General features: G+C 35.2%; 1 protein-coding gene and 1 long non-coding RNA gene across 3 annotated transcripts in view; one reads left to right on the top strand and one right to left on the bottom strand.

The window, feature by feature from the left end:
* Window positions 1-24,335, bottom strand: part of LOC125062213 (cGMP-inhibited 3',5'-cyclic phosphodiesterase A-like) — a 103,992-nt gene that overhangs the window by 43,753 nt on the left and 35,904 nt on the right. For both annotated transcript variants that reach the window (XM_047667974.1, XM_047667975.1), the window contains exon 5: window positions 803-999. In XM_047667974.1, coding sequence (XP_047523930.1) covers window positions 803-999 — 197 coding nt within the window. The remainder of the gene's footprint in view (window positions 1-802; window positions 1,000-24,335) is intronic.
* Window positions 5,936-7,514, top strand: LOC125062214. Its single transcript, XR_007119206.1, has 2 exons — window positions 5,936-6,614; window positions 6,768-7,514. It is a non-coding gene; the product is annotated as an uncharacterized LOC125062214 (long non-coding RNA).

Genomic DNA, 24,335 nt, shown 5'->3' with positions numbered 1-24,335 from the left:
TAACATAGTTGTTCTGAATTAATAATTGGACACGATAGGTACTGTAGGTCAAACTACATCCTGTTGTTTGTTCTCTGAGATTGTTACTAGATATTTCCAGTTCAATTAGTAATCAAATTATGCCAGGAACGTAGAACTTCATCTCATCGAAGCGAGAACTAATTCTATTAAAATGATTTTATATAATATTTTCAGGGATGCATGAAACACGATGTTTCGGTCTGCCACGTACATGTATACCTCATATTAACATACATAAATAGGGTAGGCGGTTCTATATATTATGTAGACAGAAATCAAATAATAAAATTAATTGGCACCTCATCCCTGCTGACACTTAAATGAATTAGTATTTTTAAGTCGTATAGTGATCTAATCCAGTGTCAATTCAACCCTATATGGGTTCTGCTATCAGATTGCATCCGCCTGATCATTTTCCTTTAAAGACAAGTAGATGAAAAGTACCTTTTGAATCCGATATTTTGATTTGTGGGTCTGATTTCTTAAGCCCATTTTCTCACGTACAAGCAAATAGAGAAATGCCTTAGCACAGCCGGGATTTAATGACCTAATAGATGCACGCTTAAGTCTAGGCGTTAAGGCTATATATAGGTAATTAGGGCCTAAGGGCTTAAGACTAGGCCCACACTGGTCCATTTTTATATTTTTCAATTTTATTTGCTATCCCGTAACTTCCTAAGATTGCGCGGATTTAAGCGGGTATCTAAATTACATTTAGGCAACTTTGTCTGGATGGACTGCGACAGACGAGAGGTCACAAGCTGCAATTAAGAGAGCTTACCCGCTGTTGTTGCAGGAAGCAATGCATCGCCTGCGTCACATCAGCTGCATGTATCGAGTTGTGGTACGGATTGGAGCTGTGATAACCGTCTTCAATCATGCTGAACAGCTTCCAGGCCTTAGCCACGTCCAGCTTGAAATGTGAAATCAGCCCGTACACGTGAAACAGGTGTATGCAGAGTACCGGCAAGCAGCGGCCTGTGGACAATAAATATATTTAAATCACATAGTTTTGCGCTAATAAAAAAAAATCAAAACAATAACGGATAGAAACGCAAATTATTATTATTATAAAAAATTTATTCATGACAGAAAAATGGTTGTGAAAAAATTCATCTATCGCTAGTACCCTATACTAGGGAGTCCCTGTGTTGTGGGTAGATAACAATTATTTCGTGGTACATAATGCATGTTTAAATTATTTTTTTTAAAGAAAATGTAGTTTACTGTTACAACTAATCAAACACAAGTCGCAAAGACTATGTATGCGTGAATGTGTTGTGAATGGGTGTGTACTGTGTATGTATATGTATTTGAGAGTGTAGCTGTATTTGAAATCCAATTCGGCTACCGTAAAGCCTTCATTACGGCGTCGGGAATACATAACGTCTTAGATGTGTCCGGATTTGTTAGTCCATAAAGTTTGTGATATCTTAAAAAGATCGCTAAGATGTATAGCTTTTTTACTGAAAAGGTTTTTGTTTCTAGGTGGAGTTTGCCTGTTGCCTAAACAGTCTGCCATAGGCAAGGAGAACTGCTCTTTGTGCACGTTCCAACTTAATCAGCGAAGATTCGGCAGTTCCTCCCCATGCAGGTAGGGAGTATGTGATAATGGACTGACAAAGTGCTATATAAATTATTCTAACTTCGTCCTCAGCTACTCGTTTCAGTCGATTAACGATATACGTAGGCTGTCTGACCAGAGAAGACTGTGCATTAATGTGCTTTTCTCAAATGAGGTGTCGATCTATTGATACTCCTAGATATATAGTAGGTACTTTTTGTATATTATATTACACTTTCGAGTGCTAAAGACTCTAAAGAGTTGTGGTAAGTGAGAAACTGGTACAATTTGACATATTAAAATGTTGTGGTGCTGTGTTAGCATAGTGGCTTGAGCCATTCTCCTGAGGTCGTAGTTTCGAACCCTGACTGCAGTAATTTACTTTTTAATTAATTCTTTAACACTATTTACTGTAGGGAAGGTAAACATCGTTAGAAAACCGGCTTGCCCTAAACCCAAAAAGTCGTCATCGTGTGTCAGGCACATAAGGCTGATCACTTCGCATATTAGAAAACAAATGATACAGGAATCTAAGGCCAAGACCAACCCAGGTTGTAGAGGTGGTTTTGTAGTTAAAATAGCCCTCAAATTAGGGCTATTTTTTATAAAATTCACGAATATTACGCATTTATTACAATAATAGGACGTTTAAAAGTAAAAGCTTTTAACAAAGAATGTTACCAATAAGAAAAAACTTTTGTTTATGTTAGGTAATCGACTACTATCATTACTACTTCTAAACGCCACTTCGGTTGCAATATTTCTATATAATTTTGCGACATCAGAAATTAATACACCCGTGATACCGCAGCGATGGTAATTAATCATTGTTTAAAAACCACTATGAATTATAATACAAATAGATATGAATATTTGATCACAAATGAATTGTAAATAAACTCGTTAATAGTTCATCATTCATCATTCGTTTAATAGGCAAAGTCAATATAGTTCCAATATTTAATGAGTTTCCGAACCATTGAATTATTTTATTTGACTGACTTCACTTAATATCAGAAATAAATTTACCTTTAATGTTGCTTTTTTAAACTGTAATACTCCTATTATCAATTCAAAGTCTGTAATCATGCTTAGTTATAAGTGGTACGACACTACGATAATTATATACTTTGATATATTAACATTTTAATTTTTTAAAGTAAGCTGTCGGAATATCGTACACCACCACCACCAGCTATAACATTTAAGGGATACCGTGTCAACAGTATCAGTGGTTGATCAATATTGAATGAGATCTGAACAAAGAGTGTGCCATCAAGAACATAACTTGTAAAAAACTAAAACTCGCTACGCAGTTCTTCTACCGTAAAAAGTTATGAGATCCATGTAATACCAAGTCGGTCAACTTATTCAGTCCCTACTTACCGTAGCTTGTTTTAAGTTATTACGTAATAAGCTGACATCTTATACTGAACATATCTAGATTACAATCTATTTTTAGTATGTAGTTATAGTAGAATGATAATCTCGTATGTCAAAAAAGCAGTATTTTTTTATTCTTACACTCTTATGTCATTTAACTGGTATAATCATGAAGTAAGGACTTATTTATATAACTAAAATAAGTCCTCTTTACCATCTTGAAATTTTAAACAAAAACACTTATAAATATATAAACGAACATTGACGAAATTAATCATTTTTTTCGTTTGCTGTTTGGTTCTCTCACAGCGACGATAGATTGACTTGATTGTGTTCGAAATTTGAAACTTCTATGTCTGCCAGAAGTGCCTTAGTAGACCAGTGCCGATAATTTTTGAAACCAAAAAAAAATACAGTAGGATGAAACCCATTAGAAAAGCAGGGGAATATGATCAAAATGAAAGGAAAAATAATTTTCAATCGAAAATTCTGACGTCAAAATTTCAGCTTTTTTCAAAAAGTTGGTCTGAATCTTCTTTAAATTATAATTAGATGCCTATTTATTAATATACCTGAGTGACCTAAAAAAATTTTCCTAAAATTTTCGTATTTCATAGAGAAGTAGGGAAGGGGATAACGGGTCTGGGCGTTACTGCATACGATTTTTTGCATTTTCTGAGAAGATTTACTATGGTAATATATATATATTTTTTTACCATAGGAAAGTAGAGATTTCAACGCACTGAAAGCACATCAACTTTTTGAAAAAAGCTGAAATTTTGACGTCAGAATTTTCGATTGAAAATTAGGGTGTTTTTTCGATATTAATTCAAAATAAGGTAAAAAAATAAATATTTTTAATCAAATAAATTACAGTATATTTGGGACATAATAAGGTAAGTTTTCACCAAATTTCGTAGAAAAAATTTTTTTTTTGAAAAAGATATAAATAAAAAACCAAAAACTTGTTTTTTTTTTAATTTTTCACCTAAATTTTGAGGTTATGTGAAAAATCTGCAAATTAAAAAGTTGTAGATCTTTATATTGCCTACAACTTTGCCATTTAACTTTCTTCGATAAGACTTTTAGTTTTGCCGGAAATCGAGATAAACCGTTTTTTACCCTTAAAAATCCCCCCCTACCCCTTCCCGACCTCAGACCGACCGTAATTTATTTTTCCTTTCATTTTGATCATATTCCCCTCCTTTTCTTATGGGTTTCATCCTACTGTAATTTTGTTCACTTTTTATTTATTTTAAAGGCTATCTGCACTGGTTGGTCTATAGAGTTTTTGAGTTAACTATTGTTTAAATAGTATACCGATACTTCAAATTGAATAAAATTTGAAATATCCGTGTTTATCCAATCTCAGCATGGTAACTGAAAATTCAGGCTTCTAGTTATGTCCATAACGAAGTTATAGGGGGTCGAAAATGGCCTGAACTGCTTCGAGAATAGGATAGTACAGCCGTGCCACTTTAAGTTTTATTAGGAGGTCAACGGTATCACTTACAAGCGAGCCCGTCCAGGCAATATAGTGATAATGTTCAAGAAATGCAATACTAGCTCATAAAGAGAGCGAGAGAGATTTAAAAAATAATAGACTGGGAGATTAGTGAAGAGAGATACGACATAAGTTCCTTAGCCTTACTGGGTAGAAACTTTCATACTTTTATACGGTGACTAGGTGTCGCGCGGTGCGCTGGGCAGTATACCGTAACTATCAGGTTAGTTTGCCCACCAATTATATAAAAAATATAACATTCTTAACATATGAAGTTTGGCATTGAGAATGGAATTTAGGAGACGGAGAGTGTGAGTATCAAGCCGAAGGCAAATAGGTTGTACTTTTTTAGACCAAATGCAGAACGGATACGAAAATTTTGAAGACGATCTAGAAAAATTAGCAAGGTTAGAAAAGCCAGCCGAGTTCTTCCGACTGTGCTAGTGATATTTCTGTAAAATAAATGACAAAAAACGGAAATTACTTTATTTAACTGACAGCAAAAATAATTTGGTTTCCAAGGGGAATATTTTTCGAAATTATAAAATCTTCGTCCGCCATCGGCACCGATGAGGTAAAATAAATTTACAAATATCGTTTACACTGATTTCGATATAATTAAACATCTCATGACAGGACCAAGTTTACCGCCTGTGGGCCTAAAATAATATAAACCCTTCGGAGAAATCGATCGGTTGCTACGTGTACAAACAGAGCAACAAGCTACGAAGCGAGATATCAAATTAATTCTAATCCTATTATAAATTACTACGATCGTCGCAATCAAATATTATTCGATAAACAACAATATTATAGACTTTTTATTTACAAATTTGAAGCTAAATGAGCCTACTACCTATTTACTGATCATTAACAAAGATGGATGGCATTATAAGTAGCACGACAAGCTGTTGTATGTGGCTATTCTTCGTAATTATTACAAAGAAATGCTTAAAACTGTAACAGCAGAAAGACTTTTAAAACCCGAGGATTTTAAATACAGAATGTGAATTGCAAAAGATAATTAGAAAAAAAACCTAAACTATTTTTGAGCAATATGTAGAAATAAGTATGTGCTCAGTGCTCACTCACTCTAGAGTCTAGGTCCTGAAGTTTAATACAGAAAAACCTGTGCTAAATATGACAGATATGTGAAAAGGCGGATACCCTGTATCTGTTTCGTCATCATTTGTTTTTTCTAATCACCAGGGTGAGATCTATAGTGCGCACTTGGACTTTGCTCAGACTTACCTTACGAAAAACTTTGCTTAGTGTACACTAAGGTTAAACTATGATTTCGTATTTATAGACATTTTAACGGTGAGATTAAGCTAAGCCCAAGCTAAGACAGAAAATGTCAAAATACAAATTGATGTTTCATTTCATGCAATACTTTGTTTATTATCCTTTAAAAAAGTAAACAATAACAAATATTTAAACATCTAAAACGGTACACATATATCTTCAATTTATTGTTATTTATGTATTCATTTATTTTATTATTGCAATAACTAGAAATTTACGAGTAACCTTTAGAAAATGTATTAATTATTTAAAGATGACAATAATTTTATTACGTAGAACGGATCGCAATGTTTTGACAACAGCAACAGAGCACTTGTATCAACTATCAACAATTGAAAATTTTAAACCACTTTTTCTCTTTTCTGTTTCTGTTTCTTTCTTCAAAACAACGACTGGCTTTGTGACTTGGACCTGGACCAATCTGGATCGTATACCTACTTAAGACCTACGCATTCCCGAAGCACTGTGACGTTTTGTGATTTGGCTTTGTTACATGGACCGCTTGGAAATATCAATATCGAAAGTGACATGATGGAGAGAGAGAGTTCTATCTTCAATAGAAAACAATGAAAGGGTAGGAACTGCAGCCGATATGAATCCACGAATGCCTAAAGTGTTGTATATGTTCGGAACTAATAAAACCAAAATCCTTCCATCCTGTACGGTGAGAATGGATTCAAAAGAAGGAACCGTATTTTGAAACACACGGTATTAAATGTGATCCTGACGCTGATCATTACAAACTTGCAACCTTATAACAACAGAGGATCGCCAAACCTACCGCAATTGCAAATACTTATTGCATTAAGGCATAAAAATGCAACTGGATGTTTTCAGGTAATATTGTGTTCATAAATATGTATGGTTTTTCAATTTGATATATTATACCTCTTCTCAAATGATTTTAAATACATATGTTGAAGACTTTTGTCTTCTGACTTTCAGAAACATAACATATATGTGACTAATAATAATTTATTGACATTACAGATGGTGTGTGGTGATCTGAACAGCATAGCCAATCTACAGTCTTTTTAATTATAAATAAAGTCTCTGCAGAGTTGAGTAAATTACTTCCTAGATTTGTAAATTTTCCAAGAAATATGAACACAGCCAAAACGAAGTTTGAAAAATTAGGAAGATCTAATACTCACCATGGCCTAAACAGTATAATCGGAGCTATTGACTGCACCCATATAAAAATTTATAGACCCAAAGGTATTGCTCACTCTGAAGCATATAGAAATAAAAAAGGGTATTTTTCTGAAAATGTGCAAGCAATAATAGGGCCTGATATGGAAATATTTGCTATAGTGACTAGGTGGCCTGGCAGTTCACATGACAGCAGGATATTTAGAAAATGCCTGTTTCAGTAGGTGACAGCGGTTTTCCAGCACTTAACTTCATGTTAACAACACTTTTAAATCCAATGACAAGAGCTGACAATATATATAATTATTCTCAAATAAGAAGTAGGCATATTTTTTAAAGGTTTTTCGGAGTGTGAAACAGGAAATTTCCATGTTTACAGCTAGGACTACAGTCAAAATTGACAAATACTAGTTATATATAATTATAGCTTGTGCTGTATTGCATAATATAGGTATACAGAGAGGGGATGCTTATGATGATGGTGATCTTGCTGACAGCAGAAGTTGAGTAACACAGAAACAATGAAAGATCTCCTACAGGTCTAGCATTCCGGCAATCTGTGATTGCACAATTTAACTAGGTAATTTCTTTGGTAATAAAGAATATCAAAACAAAACTTGTTTCATTTTAATCTTTTATTTCCTGATTCTTTTTTTAAGTGTAATTCATATTTCTAATACTAATTTATATTTTTGTTGAAGAAATTCTATTTCTAACAGATTTTTTAATTTCATATGTTCCACTCCTATCTCAAATTTTTTAGGGTAGTCAGGTAATAAATGGTAGAAGATTCAGGGAAACGAAAATAACAGATGTGAAGCGAGAGACATCGGTTAGGTTATAGTTTGAATTTCGTTGTCACTATAATATGCCAGGGCTGCCAGGTGATATACAAAATCACACCAGTTATTTTTAAGATTTCTCAAAAATGGGGTTTGAACAATTACATAAATAATATAAATAAACAACAATAGATACCATAATAATGTGTAATTATTTTAATTCATGCATTTCATAGGTATTTTTCAAGATCATTTATAATTTCTTTGAATTCAAATTCTATTTTTCCCAAAGTCTATGGAACTCCGATACAAAATGGCAACACCGTTCATTAAAAACCGACAAAAATAAAAAGTCCAGTAAAAGATATGATGGTAAAGCCAATTTAAGGCCATTATTTTTGTTAGGCTTATAGTCAAAGTTTTTGGTAAGTCGTCGATTTCGTGGACTTGAGATTAAGCTAAGCCAATACTAGGGAGATATTCGCAGTTTGCTCTATAAATACCGACTGTGTCTTAGCTCGATAGTTAAGTCAGAGCAAAGTCTAAGTGCGCACTATAGATCTCACCCTTAGTGTCTGACAGACGTAAGCTTTTTGGATTATGTGTATACCGGATTCCTGACAATATGTTCCTTTAGAAGAAAATTAATCGGTACAGATGTTACTATAAAGAATTATTTGAATGTAATTCGAAAGTTAAAATAGAAGGATAATTAAATATCCTCGCACTGCGAACTGGATTCGTTAAATTCTGAACAAAGGAAATATTTTTAATTTATGTCTCTCAGAGGGAATACGTTTATTTTGAAAGACGACGTCTCAGCTGACTGGCAGATAGAACAATAGACTTATAAGGTACTGCGAGATATTTTCAAATCAAAATCTGAAATATGAAGCTACTTACTATAATTATTACTTTTATCGATGAGTAGAGTTAGCGTTTAATGTTATTCTTAATAATTAGGCTACACGTACAAAACTAATAATAAGTAATTTGTATGAAGGTATATATATGGCATAAAGGTATGTTTATGATTTCTACGATTTTACTATGGTGGTTATATTTACTACGATGTTGAATAACCACATAAACACCACCGTTTAACGAAATAAACACGGCCACTTCATAATATTACCAATAATTAGAGATCAAATCGTAAAATAGTTGCATTATTCCGAGTATAACTTTGTTTTGGCGACGCATACTGTATAAATTAATGACAGATATGGTAGAAGGAATATACCTACATACGTATACCAATACAACTTCGCCCGCGTGGATTTTGTGTACTTTGACATTACGTTGTCTTCAGCAATAATCGCTTTAATTCAGTCAATTTACATTAGATTACCATACTTCATCATACACCTACATCTTCCTACGTAATCACACTATCTATGGGTGCAAAGTTTACAAGTAGTTGTTTCGACTATGTATTTGCGTATTGTTCCCACGAGAATGTAAGTGCGTGCTCCTATTTCACCATGCCTCCTGCTGATAGAGGACAAATCTTTGTTTTTAATTTATTTTATTATTATTTATTACTTAAGATGTCATGTGGAACATGGTGTAATGGTTGAAGCTCCTTACAAGCGTTGTGTAAAACAAAAAAACTTGGCGATTAAAAAGAGTGGCGGAGAGTTTATTGCCTAGTATAGTTCTTCTCTTCCGTTCTACGTCCTTGATTTGAGATTTGGCAGTAAATGTAAAATTAGAAGCATTTAGTGTATATTTCTTTTTTGACGTTCATAAGTGTACATTGTGTTACCAACATGAATAAATGATTTTTGACTTTGACTTTTGACAAAATCCGTTCGGTAGTTTTCGAGTGATTCTCGTTAATACATACACGTCCGGGGAACTTCATTATGAGGACATACAATATGTAATAATTTAAGACGATAATAAAGACAAAGCTACTTCAATACTCTAGAAATGAATACACTTTAATCTCTATTGAAAAAATCTTAAGTACTTCTATTTGATAACACAAACGTGCTGAATTTGTCACACTTACATGGTAACAAGTTCGTTATCAAGCGATTTCCCACGCTTACAATTCAATATTTGATTCAAACTTAATAAATGTCCTCACGAGGTATATTGATGTTTTCATATGCCACTGAGTATAGTGTTATATATATTAATTCCTGATATATTTATAATTATACTACTACTAATACCTTTTTTTTTTTTTTTTTTTTTTTTTATTATAAATTTCCCACTATCCCCGACTCTTGTGGTGCGGGACCTTATTTTGTACATATATTTTGTAGAAACATATACATACATACATACATTAAGAGATTTCCTAATATACATATATATCCATATATAAAAATACACATATTTCTATTTTATATTCATGGGCCAGTGGGGGCCCGTCTCACCTCTGCTACGCTCTTGTTGCAGCGAGTGACACATCTCACTACCTTACTGCAGAAATCTTCCAGTTGCGATCTGAAGTTTTTTAATATATCCGGTAAATGCTCGGTTGTTACCTTTGTATTGATTTGTTGCTCGAGATCGCACCTGGAGGCTCCGAATACAGGACATTCTACAATGAGATGTATCACTGTCTGACTCGTTTGTGAGCCGCACGTACACGACGGATCTGACTTCAAGCCAAATCTGTGCAGGTATTCAGCAAACGCCCCATGTCCTGTTAAGATCTGCATCATTTGTGGGCTAGGTCTTTTTTGTCTAATAATTTTGTACCCGTCTATAACACTACTTATAAAGAATTTTGTTGTTTTAGCGGTATGGGTATCTTTGTACCGTTTGTCCCACTCCGATATCGTTTTCTGTCTAACCTCTTTCCTGATGTAAGAAAGCGGTATCTTTACGTAATCCACTTTTGTCCCCAATGTTTCCGCCGTCTCCTTTGCTAAGGCGTCCGCTCTCTCATTTCCCGGTATACCGATGTGGGCCTTAATCCAATGAAGGTCTATGTTGATGCCTTTTTCTCGGCTTGTTCTTAGCTTATGACGAATTTCAACTACCTGAGGATTTAGAGAGCGTTCGCCCGTGACGGCTACCAGGGACGCGCGTGAGTCACTATAAATTGCGGCATGTTTTTTGTTTTTGATGACATCATCGACTGCACTGCGGATGGCTATTAATTCAGCTTGGTATACAGTACAATGTCGTGATAGCTTGATTTTTAGATTTTCCGTTTCGCTTCCATTTTCCCATTTAGACCAAGCCGCGCCCACTCCGAGGTTAGTCTTGCTACCATCGGTATACATTTTTAGGATTTCTTCGTTATCCAGCCGTTCGTGGTTATCAACGATGTTAAAATGTAGGCCTGTTTGTTTTGCAGGGTGTGGTAGATCCTTAAATGATGACCTTCGTTCTATCTTAAGATCCTCTAATCCACTCGGAGATAAACCCCTTCTGGCTTCATACATAGTAGCTTCCTCTTGTACTCTTAAATCCAGAGGCAGTGTGCCTGAGAGTAGTATGGAGGCGTTCAGTGAAACCGTCCGGTAGGACCTACATATTTTCTGGGCAAAGCCTCGTTGTAGCTTGCCCAGTGTTTTGCGTACATAAAGCTTTTTCACAGATGGTGCCCAGGCCGCAGCTGCATAAGTAATAATAGGTTCTATTACAGTGTGATATATACTTGCGATAATATCCGAATTTAGTCCCCAGTTAATTCTGGCTGCTTTAGATAGCTGTTTGTAAATTTTGATTGCCTTATTACAAACGTTTTTTATATGGCCGTTAAATGTAAGTTTTTGATCTATTTCAAGTCCCAATACTTTAATTTGTTTATCGATGCTGATTGGTTCTGAGTTCATGGTAAGGCGTGGGGTATAAAACTTATGTTTGCGCGTCACCACCATGGCTTTGGTCTTGTGAGGCGCAAATTTAAGTTTGTTTCGGGCACCCCACTCGTGTACGAAGGCAAGGACACGGTTGGCTTTCAATTGAATCTCCTGCCCACTGTTCCCTTCAAATATTATCAGTACGTCATCCGCGAATGCCTGCATATATTCCGTTCTATGTGCCAACTCCTTAAGAAGAGGGTCAATTAACAGGTTCCATATGGTAGGGCCTCCGATAGAGCCTTGGACGCACCCTTTTGTTGTTCCCTTGCTTATCTCTTCTCCAGCATATCTTAGTGTCACCTTCCTATTTTCTAAATAACTATCCATAACTCTTCTGAGGTTTACCGGACAGCCTTCTTCTGCCAGACGAATTTTTATTTTGGGCCACCACGTGCTGTCAAAGGCGCCCTCTATATCGAGTGAGACGAGAGTAAGTATTTTCTTTTGTTCCAGTTTTTTGCGTATATATTTCACTGTAGTATAGAGAGCGTCCTCGGTGCTTTTCTGAGGCATAAATCCGTATTGGTGCTTGCTGGTTTTCGGTATAAGGTGCCACTTAAGTCTGCCGACAAACATTTTTTCATAAATTTTTCCCAATATAGGCAGTAGACCGATCGGTCTATACGACTTTGGGTCACCGTAGTCTACTTTGGCTGGCTTTCTCAGTACTATGGTTACTGCTTCTTTCCATTTGTTTGGAAAGTAACCTGCTTCGAGACACTTATTTATCACAGCTAAGAATATATCTGGACTTGCATTAATTGCATGCCAGCAGATATCTGCTGTAAGGCCATCATTTCCCGGAGCTTTCTTCGGATTGAAACTGCAAGCGGCGGTGTTTAGCTCCTCCAACGTAAACGGTGGATCGTGGGTTTCATTATGTTCCACTTTGTTTACCCTACTTGCTGTTTCTCTGACTCGCCTGTGTTCTTCAGTATCATTTTCCTGATCATCGTCCGGAAAGAAGGTTTTGACAAGTAATTCCGCGGATTCTTTGGGACTCTTGTATTCACCGTCCTTGAGTAATAGTTGATCTTCGTATCTTTTGGATGTTCTAGTGATGACTCTGTATATTCCTTGCCACATATTTTCTTTGTCTTGTTTGCTACAGAAGTTCTTCCAACTGTTTGTTTGCGCCTCCCTAGCTTGGGTTTCGTATTTTTCTTTCGCGTCTAGATATTCTCGTATTACTTTTTCTTTTCGAACAGCAGCTGCACAACGAATGCGACGTCTTTTTGTTGCGACTGCTTTTTTGAGCGTGTCCAAATCTTTATTCCACCATGGCACTTTTGTTTCATTTTTTGTTTTTATTTTGGGTAATATACAGTGACTGGCTTCTATTATTATATCTGTATATTTTTCCACGACTTGTTCAATATCTTTAGTATCTATGCTTTCCGTTACATTTTCTCTATTTATTTTGTGTTCTGTTAGTAATTGTGTGATTTTCTCTTTAAATAACGACCAATTCGCTTTTTTAGTGTTGTATATCCTAGTTGTTCTCTTGAATGGTGCGCCTTCAGATTTTGTTAATTTTATCCTGAAGGTTATTGCGTTGTGATCAGAGGATATTAGATCTGGTTCGACTTTCCAGTCATCTATTCTGCCAAGGATGTCTTCTGTACATGCAGTTACATCGATGAAGCTCGTGAACCTTTTTCCGTTTCTTATGGTGTCGAAGGTAGGGACTTCACCATCGTTTAAGACATGCATTCCAAGTTGATTCAGTTTGGTTTCTACCTCCTCACCTCTTGGATCGGTTTTTTGGCTGCACCACCAGATATTTTTAGCGTTCGCGTCTCCTGCTATGATAATATTTTGCTGTAAGGTCTCATGTATTCGCATCAGATGACTCATATACGGAGTTAGGTTATGGGGAACGGGTTCGAAGTAATACGACACCAGAACGATTTCCAAGTCACGTGTTCGAAGCCCTACCACCACGACATTGGGGGTCGTCAATTCAGGAAATTGAGTTATATCGATGCCGCTATCAAAGACAACCACCGCCGCCTTAGTTGTCTCTCCCTCATTACGTAAACATTGGAAAATCCTTGCCCCCTTGTAACCCTCTACTTTTTTATCCGGTCCCACGTACGGCTCCTGGATCAATGCTACAGCGATCCTTTTCCGTTTTGCCTCCATTAATAATTCACTCGTCGCCAACCTCTTCCTTTGTAGGTTAATCTGACACACTAGACACCTATCATCTACTTTCAATATCGCTTCAGCCTGTGCGGGAACCTTAACAATACGCAACCGATAATCGAGCCAACGCATCCCACTTGTCTCTGGTTGGGCACTGAGCATCGAACGCATTGTGGTTAGTTTTTTCTGCATTTGCTTTTTTGCAGTTAATGCATATTGGTGCGCTACCCTCTATGTGTTTTGTGCATTCATTTTTCTTATGGTCTCCACCACAGTGTGAGCAAACGTCTTTTTCAATTTCGCAGAATCTTTTCCCATGTCCAAAGGCAAGACATCTAGAGCACTGTATGAGTGGGGACTGGTCCTGGGCTACAACCCTTTGCAACTCAATATGAAGCTTCCCAGCCTCCGTAATAACTTTCCAAACTTGTGGTGAAACCTGGAGCACTATATTATTTAAAAGTGGATTCCGAGCTTTCCTTCTAAATTTTAATTCAATTCTCTTTTCCGATTCGTCTATTTTATCGAGAAGATGGCCGTTTTGGGCTTTGATGTAATGCATTTTGTCTTCATCTGAGTGCGCCTGTAGGACTCCTCGTAAGATTATTAGCGGATCCTTATCCTTTGTCGGTTTAACTGTAAGGGTATTGTCCCTTTTTATTCGTTCTGTTACCTCGTTTAGACGTTGTTTTGTGTCACAACTGATAACAACTTTTTGGTCTTTTGCTTTCCTTAATTTATCGATTCTTAGACCAGTGTTCTTTGGGTCTACAGTGACTTTAATTCGTTCCAAAATCTCTGTGTTCGTCTCTTGTTTTGTGGAAGAGATTATAATGGAGTGCATTTGCTCTGTGTCAGTTTTGGTCGGTATGAAATTTTTTCTTGCGGGTTCGTTTTTGTGTGTTGCGAGCACACTTGCGTAGGTCTTAAGGTGTGTTCTTATTGTTCGCTCGATTTTGTTTTCCATTTCTAAATTTATTTTTTCCCAGTCAATCAGTCTATTTTCTATTTGCTCTAATTTTTCCATTTCTTTGCTATTGTTTGCAGTGCTTTGTTCTTTGCTCTTGTTTACTTGTTCTTTGTTCTTGTTTATTTGTTCTTTTCTCTGATCTTCCGCTTCGCATACTAGGTCGTAAAGTCTTTTAATAGCATCCAGGACCGCCAGTTTTATTTCTCCTCTAAGATTTTTCGATGCTTCGATATGTTTTGTAGCGTTTTGTGTTATATGTGCGGCTTCAGATATTCTGTTTGGAAGTGTTTGTGTTGATTTTGGAGCCCCTGGACTTATTTCCATATAATTTAGTTTTTTCTGAACTATGCGTTTCACAGGGTGTTCCATTTTTGTTGCAGACGTCGCATCTATCGCGCTTATTTTGTTGGTTTTCATTGATGTTAGTGGAATATTCTGGTTGGTCTCAGTTGCCTCCCGCTTCTCTGTACTATCTCTGACTTCAGATCTTGTCTCTTCTATTCTGGTATCTTTTCCTGCTTTAACTACTTCCTGCTGATTACTCCTTTTCTTTCTTGTTGGAGTATGCATGGCTTGCATGTTTGTTTTGTCTGTTTCGTTTGTTGTGCCCAATATCTTTGTCAAAGTCAAAATCACTTATTCGCTAATATGGCTCTAGGAGTATATGGTAATTTAGTCAAGTTTAAGATATAAGTAGTGTTTTAAATCTTTAAAAAATTTAGAAAAAAAAAAAAAAAGATAATAATAATAATAATAATAATATATATATATATATATAAAAATGTATATATATAATAATAATAATAAATATAATTAATAATAATACAAAATTTAAATAGTTGCCTAATAAAATAAAAAGACTTAATGATTTAATTTTACAGTTTTGCTAGTAGTGACAATACTACAGTAACCCTGTTAATTTCCTACATAAATTACTATTACTGCCAATAGGCCAGTTACTTTGTCAGGTTTCTTTGGGACAAAGTTATGTGATTTACAAATGTTTTAAACAGACAATTTAAGTTTGCATGCATAACAACTTTATAATTTCACATTTATAACTATAACTTTTTGCCAGTAACTATCAATTTTAAGTAAGATGGATATAATATACAACTTCATTCAATTCATGTGTTTAAAATGATGAACTCTAATTTGCAAACCTCACAACAACATAATACCTAATATATTGCTATTTACAACCAACAGGGCTAAGACTTAGCTTCCTGTAGAATATTTACATTTATATTTATTTTACATAAAGTATCTTTCTAAAACATAAAATTTCACAATTCTGCAGTGGTGTTTCCGTCAGTGGGTGGCTTGTAGTCTTAGTACTTCGGTTTAAAAAATGATTTATTTGAATTTTCCTTTCGGCTACTAGTTAGTCACGATTTCCAAGTTTGTTCATAGTAGGTGTATTAATCTTAAAACAGGTCCTTTGATGGTTTACTTTATTCTGGGCTCTGTCTCTTCATGGAATCTTTGGGCGTATCTTAATCCCTTATGAGTTTATGCTGCCATCAAAAGGGTTTCCGTTTGTTTGTTGTGGTAGTTTATGCACTACCACCAAAGTTCACTTTAGCAACAATTTTATTTTATTTTTCTAATTCCAACTTAACATATGCTATTTGTACTTCCAATTACATACAGATAGTGTTTTAGTGAATAAGAACTAATTTTTAAGCTCGCAGTTTCTTATGATGTTGACTTACGGGTAAAATTTTTTGTCGCCAAATTCTACTAATACCTTACAACAGAATGCTTAGGTAAAACCACAAAAATCTATTTTGGTCCCTGTACCATTACTGCTAGCACCAGTAGCTATATTGCGATACTTATGTATATGTTGTATGAGGAAATAACAGATCTGGGGTAACCGTAACAGTCTACCAGGTGCCAACTTAAGTCTTTGATTAGCCTGTGCACTTGTACCCTTGTACCTACCCTACCCTCCTACAATCATAGTAAGTGATTCATAGCTTCAAAGTAGTAGTCTTAGCACGGACATATGCCAAATCGAGTAAGCATCTTTTTTTGTATTAGAAACTTAAACATGCATAGTTCTCACACATTTCGACCTCAGAACAGAAAATTCGTTTGTGTGCTGCATATAAAATATTACTGCATTTGCATTGTACAGTTGAAATCACAAGTAACACGACGTTCTTCAGGCGTTCAGGATTCCCGGGCCTCCCGGGACTATTACTGGGTTAAAATTTAACTAACTTAAACCTCCATTCCTGAACTTTTAAGTTTTACAATAAGATATATCTAGCTGACCCGGCAAACGTCGTTTTGACATGTACCTATATTATTTCTAGGAAACATTTTTTAGATCAATAAAAATAACTATATACTATAATAAAAAATAGGGGTTAATCGTAGAGGGGTGAAAATTTAGGGTTGTAGTATTTTTTTAAATTAAAATTTCGTCCAAATAATAAAAAAAAATGTTAGGGGCGGACAAGCCTTATCATTTAGGGGTATGAAAAATCGATAGTAGCCGATTCTCAGACTACTGAATATGCATATAAAATTTGATCAAAATCGGTCGAGCCGTTTCGGATGAGTAACTAACATTGTGACACGAGAATTTTATATATATAAGATATATAGTTCACCTAACTAAACTTCATTTATTATTATAATCTTAAAAGTAAGACAACATATTACTTCCAATATTTGATTTAATACCTTAATGATATTTTAAATCTTACGATTTTTACATTATTCCGACATAGCGCTTTTCACAACAAAGCCTTTCATCGTACATCGAATAGGATTAGAATAACCCATTTATATTTTATATCGAATACCACTTTGCAGTACTTTAGCTTATATTCGAGGAACTGAGAGCTTTCTTTCGAATCCGAATTTTCATACTCTATATTTTACTTTAAAGTTCAAATGTGGTGCGAACCTTGGCGGTGCAGTAATGATATTTTCTATATGCGCAAATAATACATGCTCATACGGTAAAAAAAACAAAACAAATCTACACGCCTTTGATCCAAAATCACTTTAACACTGTTAACATTTGTTAAGACGATGATTGTTTTTACTTCGCTTTATTTACTTTTTTATGCACATCTTTTTACATTCAAAATAAACTATACATTCAAATGCATACTCAAATTTAAATGAATACCTGTAAAACTATTAATATATATAATAACATTCTTCCGTAAACGTCTACGTTATGGCTAGAATTCTAGCGGCTGCAGGGCCCGAACAATCTAAATTTTTCGCATCGTCGATCCAATTACAGGAAGAGCGTGCTGTTATGCTTTATTATTTAAGGTATTTTTGGTACATTTTTTGTAATATTTGCCATAGACATGATTGTTAAGTATAATGTATGTTATGTTTCATTATAACAGGTACCATTTCATACCAGCCTCCTTTGTTGAATAATTTAATTTTATCGCGACTGAGGCTTTCCGGAGTTTCACCTAAGCCGAACAATAGAGTGGACACGGCCGGCTCACCGGATCGATGTGAAGTTTCAGGAGTGTCATTAGGGTCGCTAGTCCAATTTCCCAAGTACTACTTAAGCATGTCTTTGTAAGAGATGACTTACAAAAGATGTGTCTTAGATGTGAGATCGCATTTTTAAGTATCTTTTGGCTGAAAGGGATGATGGCTGGATAAAAACGAAGGTTAATTGGAAGGTGTATGTGTAGCTAGCTTTCATTTACACTTACGAGGCATGCCTTTTAAGTTCTGTCGTTTCCATATTTCCCGGAAACTTTGAATTTGGACCTGTACTATATTCGAATGTGTTTACATTTTGAATCTCAAAACAGTTAAAAGTATTAGGATTAATGCTATTGTTTAGTCACAGCGTCGATTTGAATCTGTCAAGTTACGTACGAAAATGAATCTTTCTAAGGAAAATGTTCGTGCAATAATTTTCTACAACTTTAGAAGAGGCCTGACACGCCTTCAGTGTTTTGAAGAGCTAATATCTGTGTTCAGAGATGAAGCCCTATGTCTGCGGACTGTCGAACGCTGGTATTTAGAATTTCAGCCTGGACATACTAGTGTTAGTGACCAATCTAGCGAAGGACGCCCAAAATCCACCTTCACTGAAGAAAACATCATTGCTGTGAGACAACTAATTCTCGAAGATTGTCATGTGACGTATCGAGAGATAGAGGCTCTATTAGGCATCTCAGGGACAACCATTCAGAAGATCTTGCATGAAACGCTTGGTGTGAGAAAGCTAGTTTGCCGTTGGATACCGCATCTGCTTTCCGACGATCACAAGGCGGCCCGCGTCAGATGGTGTAAGAAAACTCTGCAAAGGTTCAATCGAAGAGAGTCAAATCACGTCTACGACATCATCAGTGATGCCGAATCTTATATCTATGCCTACGATCCTGATTCCATACAACAATCTACAATCTGGGTCTTTCAAGACGAGCCAAAGCCGACTAAACTCGTTCGTTCTCGAAGCACTTCAAAGATGATGGTGGCCACGTTCGTTGGAAAAACCGGCCATGTTGCGAAAATTGCACTTGAAGATCGTAGAACGGTTAACGCAGAGTGGTATACCACAGTTTGTTTACCACAAGTCATCGCCAAACTTCGAAAATCTAACTTAAAGCGGCGCATCACCCTGCACCACGACAACGCAAGCTCACACAGCGCTCGTCAAACAATTCAGTATTTTTAGCAGGTAAAAGTAGAAATTCTTGACCATCCTCCATACAGTCCTGATCTAAGCCCTAACGATTTCTTTACATTTCAAAAAATTAAGAAACGTCTTCGTGGTCATAGGTTCCAGTCCGGAGAAGAAGCAGTCGACGCTTTCAAGTCAGCCATTTTGAACACCTCCACTTTAGAGTGGAATTAATGTTATAATAACTGGTTTAAGCGAATGGAAAAGTGTATTAAGCTACGTGGTGAATACTTTGAAAAACAATAAAAAGTACTATAAGGTTCTAGTTGTGTTTTTTTCTGCAAACGACAAAACTTAAAAGGCATGCCTCGTATAAGCAGTAAGCTATATCTTTTAAGCAACCAGTTTTAAAAGATTTTTATTAAACTTTAATTTGTATACAATTGTATAGTCACATCCCTGAGGTCGTAGGTTCTATCTCCGACCGTGTACGAATGGACCTTCTGTCTACGTGCGCTTGTCATACAGTAAAAGTATACATCGTAAGATAACTGGCATGTCGTCATGATCGTAGAAAACTACATAGACAACTACATTGACTAAATATTACGGCTACATTAAAAAAAATCCATGTGTTTTAAATTTCAAATGAATCAGTCGGTACAATGGCGGATTTGATAGAAACGTGATATTTTCTAGAAAACTGTGTTATTATTTTAATTTTGTTTTAAAACAAACCCTTGCTTGCTTGTTTACAAATTTTTATAATAACAGAATAATAATTAAAATAGTTATGACAAAAACTAACATGATTATATTTTTTTAAATGGCTGCCCTGTAAAGTTTACTATTTGTCAGATCCGTCACTATTCTACGTACGACTATGACGATGTCTCAAATCCAAAAATCTACGAAATGGGCCCGACTCATGCCCGACAGAAGGCTGATCAAATGAATTTCGTGGTCCTAAATGAAATTGCTATACTTGCACTAGACTTGTTAAGACCCTTGTTTTTAATAGAACAATTAAATATACACATTTGCTACCTATTGTAGTTCTTATAAGAAAACTTTGATTTTATTTAGTCTACATTGAAACATCGAGCTTTTATTTAATTGAAATCTCAGACATATGGACTTTAAAATCAAGCCTATAAGTCTAGCTTCATTTACTAAGAAAAATATTTAACGAAACTGCCTGCATTTTTGAACTATTTGTTCCGTAAACCATTGTCGTAATTTTCAAAAGGCGATCCGTAAGTGGTGATCGCAACTTTGGCATCGTGCAATTCTAAAACTCAGTATTAAAGTCGGCTATCGCACTATTGATAATTTCAGCTTTAGAGCGGCCCGTAGTAATTTCATTTCCGGTACCTGCACTTAATTGATTGATTTAATTTTGAACAGACTGACAACCTTAATTTAATGGACTTACAGGCTATTCCCTATTTTATGCTATTATAAAAAGTGTTCAATCCCAGCACGGCTGGATTTTATAAAATAAAATTAGACCTTTTTTATAGATAAATTATTCAACTTGTAAAATATAACTTTCGTGGACATGAAGTATTGTACTAGAAGTAACACCAGCAAGATAATCAATCATAGTTCACATTATCTGCATTCTAACCTTAACTGACTGCTATAATAACTTATTAATTAAAAAAAAAAATACCGAGGGGCTGTTTCACAATGTACGGGTAAGTTCTACATAAGTTCCAAATTAGCTATTTAATACTTATTGGTATGATTAACACTATTGTTGCGTTTCACGACTGTCAGATAGCGCTATTCGTCACATAAAGTCCATCATAAGCTATGAGTCCGATGAAGTGACAAATAGCACAATTTATCATTCAAATAATTTATGTGTTGCATAGCTATTTGGTGCTTTATAATAGTACCAAAAATAAATTACTATTTAGCTATTTGGATAAAGGTTCTAACTTACAAAAGGTTTGTATCAGGAAACACATCCTAATTTTAATTAACCAAAGAAATAAAACGTTAAGAAATTTAATGCCCATATAGGAGATACAGAATTAGAAAAAGCTATTCCAAAGCCAGAGAAAAAAACAGACACTAAAGTTAAACGGACAAAAGAAACCTACTATATCAAAGAAAAAAAACCTGATAATACAATTAAATTACTATACTAACATATCAAATGTCACGCTGTATGTCAAAAATGCATCGAATTTTACATAGTTCGCTAAATCTCCGCTGTGATAAAACCTTTAAGGAGAGCACAATCTATGCAATGTAATACAGATCCAATGTGATTGAAATGAACTGTATATTCTAACCCCTTGGTTATTGCCATTTCACATTGGTCGTTAACAAAAAATAATCGACACCAATAAATTATCTACAAAACTGCGCATCGTTTACTCAAGATACCTACCTCGCCATATCAAAACAGAAGCGATAACGACTTACCTTCAAGTGGGGACACTTGTCAATTACTAATTAACATGTTTATTTATTAGGCGAGATAAGACAACAAAACTATAATAAGATTGCGTTGCGCGCGTACGCATCACAAACAGTATTGTGCAATGTTATATAAATACAAATTAACATCCATTATTTATAGTGAGTAGTGATACACTTGCCAGCATGGTAAAGGATGCTTCAGATATAAAAGATCCGATATTGATGTAAGAGAGTGCACTTATATGAGCATTGAATTGTTGGCTGCGGCGATAGCGCTGCAAATTGCCGGCCTTGCACTCCGAGTAATACCTCAACAGGCAGCTGGTTCCGTAAGATGGTACTGCGCGGCAAAAATCACCTTAAATGAACTATTTATATCTTCGTTTGTAATAATATCCGCGCGTCATCTGAAAGCGATTCTACCATATAATTCGCATAACATAAAACTTGTTGGCAAACGATGCATTTTCCGTCTGTTTACAAACAGATTTCAAAGCACGTTGGAAAATGTATTTCCTTAAGTCGGAAACACACTTACGTGTCGTGGCGTGTCGTGACGCACCAAAAGCACATTGGTTTCATACATTTAATATGATTAGAAACATATTTGCATGTTGTGTCGTGTCGCAACACGTTCTGTCTAATCATATTAAAATATGCTTCTGGCGCGTCACGACACGCCACGACACGTGTGTTTGCGACTTTAACCATAGCTTAGCTTTCTATGGCATTTCATTTATAGAATTGTCTTAACGCATTATTTCTATAAATTATGTATTTTATTTGCTTTAAAAGTCTTATATAGAAGCACTTTCGAAATGGGGAAGTTTTAAGAATTGGTACGCTCTTTTACTGAAGGACTCTATGTCAGGTTATTCCACATAGTGGTGGTGCGCAGCAAAACCAAAGAACGACGGAACTTGAAGTGATAAGAGTGGAATTTCGTATTCAGCCTCAACTTCCAACGATGAAACTCAGCTGCGGGTAATAATCGGAACATCTCCTCTGAACACTCTTCATGATAAATGCAGTAGAAGATTCCCCACATCTCTACGCAAGGCCCAGTGCCGCTCGGACAGTAATGTATAATGGTGTCATCGCCGTTTTCAATAATCATGTTTTTATCCTAACCTTTGCACTTTATTTTTTCCCTCTGTTAGTAAATTTATACGTTATCACTAATATTAAGTATTGATTATTTTTTTGTAATACAGAATAAGTTACCAATTTTTCTTTTTTTTTAATTTATTATTTTATTTATTCATGTTTGTGTAATAAATTATATGATATACGACTGGTATGTTGTCTACAAAATATATAAAAGTCACTTTCCGTCCCCCACGCTACAGAAAAAGTACGTACGTTAAAAGTACGCTTTATTATCTTGTATACAAGGTCAAACACGGTAATTGTTTGAATAGGCATTTACCGAGCTACGTAGTATAGCAAATGTAAAGGGTTACTAATGTTATTATATGAATGGTTGCATACTGAATGTAATTCTATTTTTAAGTGAAAACGGTTACAGATCAAGGTAGTTACAATGTCACACAGATACCCAAATAGCACCGTAAGCGTTAATGCAATCAATGCTTAGTCTTGTTATTCCATTGTGTACCACGAATCAAAGTTATCATGTAAGGGGTTTTAGCTGTAAGATTATAATTATATTAAAGGCAGTCTAATATCGACCACCATAGTGATAGGGTCTAACATCGACCAACTTAGAATAAGAGTCTCGTATCGACTATAAGTTAAGAATATTAAGTGTAATTTACTTAATAAAGTTTTCCTTTTTTAAAAAAACCTTTGATAACCGTCGCGATTTGACTGGCGCAGCCGGTAGGATATCCGTCGTGATCCTGTGCCTGTGAAGACTTAAAATCAGTCTGAGTATAGGGTTGCGCGTGTGTTTTTACGCATTTAACGGATATTTTACGACCAAACAAATAAGTCATTATTGATCGCGTAATTCGACGGTAAAAGGTTAAAAAGTGAAAGAAGCAGAAGCAGTTATAAATAGAAGAAATGGGTTGCAGACTTATGTGAGTAAACCTCTTCGCATTCCAACCTGTCCCATTTTATTTCCGTTTGACTGTGTATTGTGTAAAATAGATTTAAGTAATTTTAAGTTGATAAAGATTTTAATTGAAATAAAAAGAAAATTATATTGAATTATTAAGTAAGTAAAGAAAATAAATTTATATTATTTTTAATTTTTATTGTAATAAATAATTTTTGTTAAAAAATGCAAGAAATACGCACTATTCCAACTGATATTCTAAATATTATACCAAAGTTCGATGGGGAACAAAAACTATTAAATTTATTTCTAAATAAAAGTGAGTATGTCATTAGAGCCTTTAGGCCAGAACATCCGAATATAGCACAAGATATATACATATTTCATGTTATAACAAGCCGCCTTAGAGGTAAGGCAAGTCACTTGATTAGCGAGAGACAAGACATCAATAATTGGGAGGAGCTAAGAACAACTCTTATCCAACATTTCGGAGATCCTAGAACTGAAGAATGTATTTCGATTGAATTAGAAAATATTAAAATTAATCAAGGCGAGTCATATTTAAGCTTTTGTAATCGAATCCAAAG

The sequence above is a fragment of the Pieris napi genome, chromosome Z, assembly GCF_905475465.1.
Source record: "Pieris napi chromosome Z, ilPieNapi1.2, whole genome shotgun sequence".
Taxonomy (NCBI): Eukaryota; Metazoa; Arthropoda; class Insecta; order Lepidoptera; family Pieridae; genus Pieris; species Pieris napi.
The sequence above is the reverse complement of the archived record's forward strand: the minus strand, read 5'-3'. Positions and strand labels throughout refer to the sequence as shown.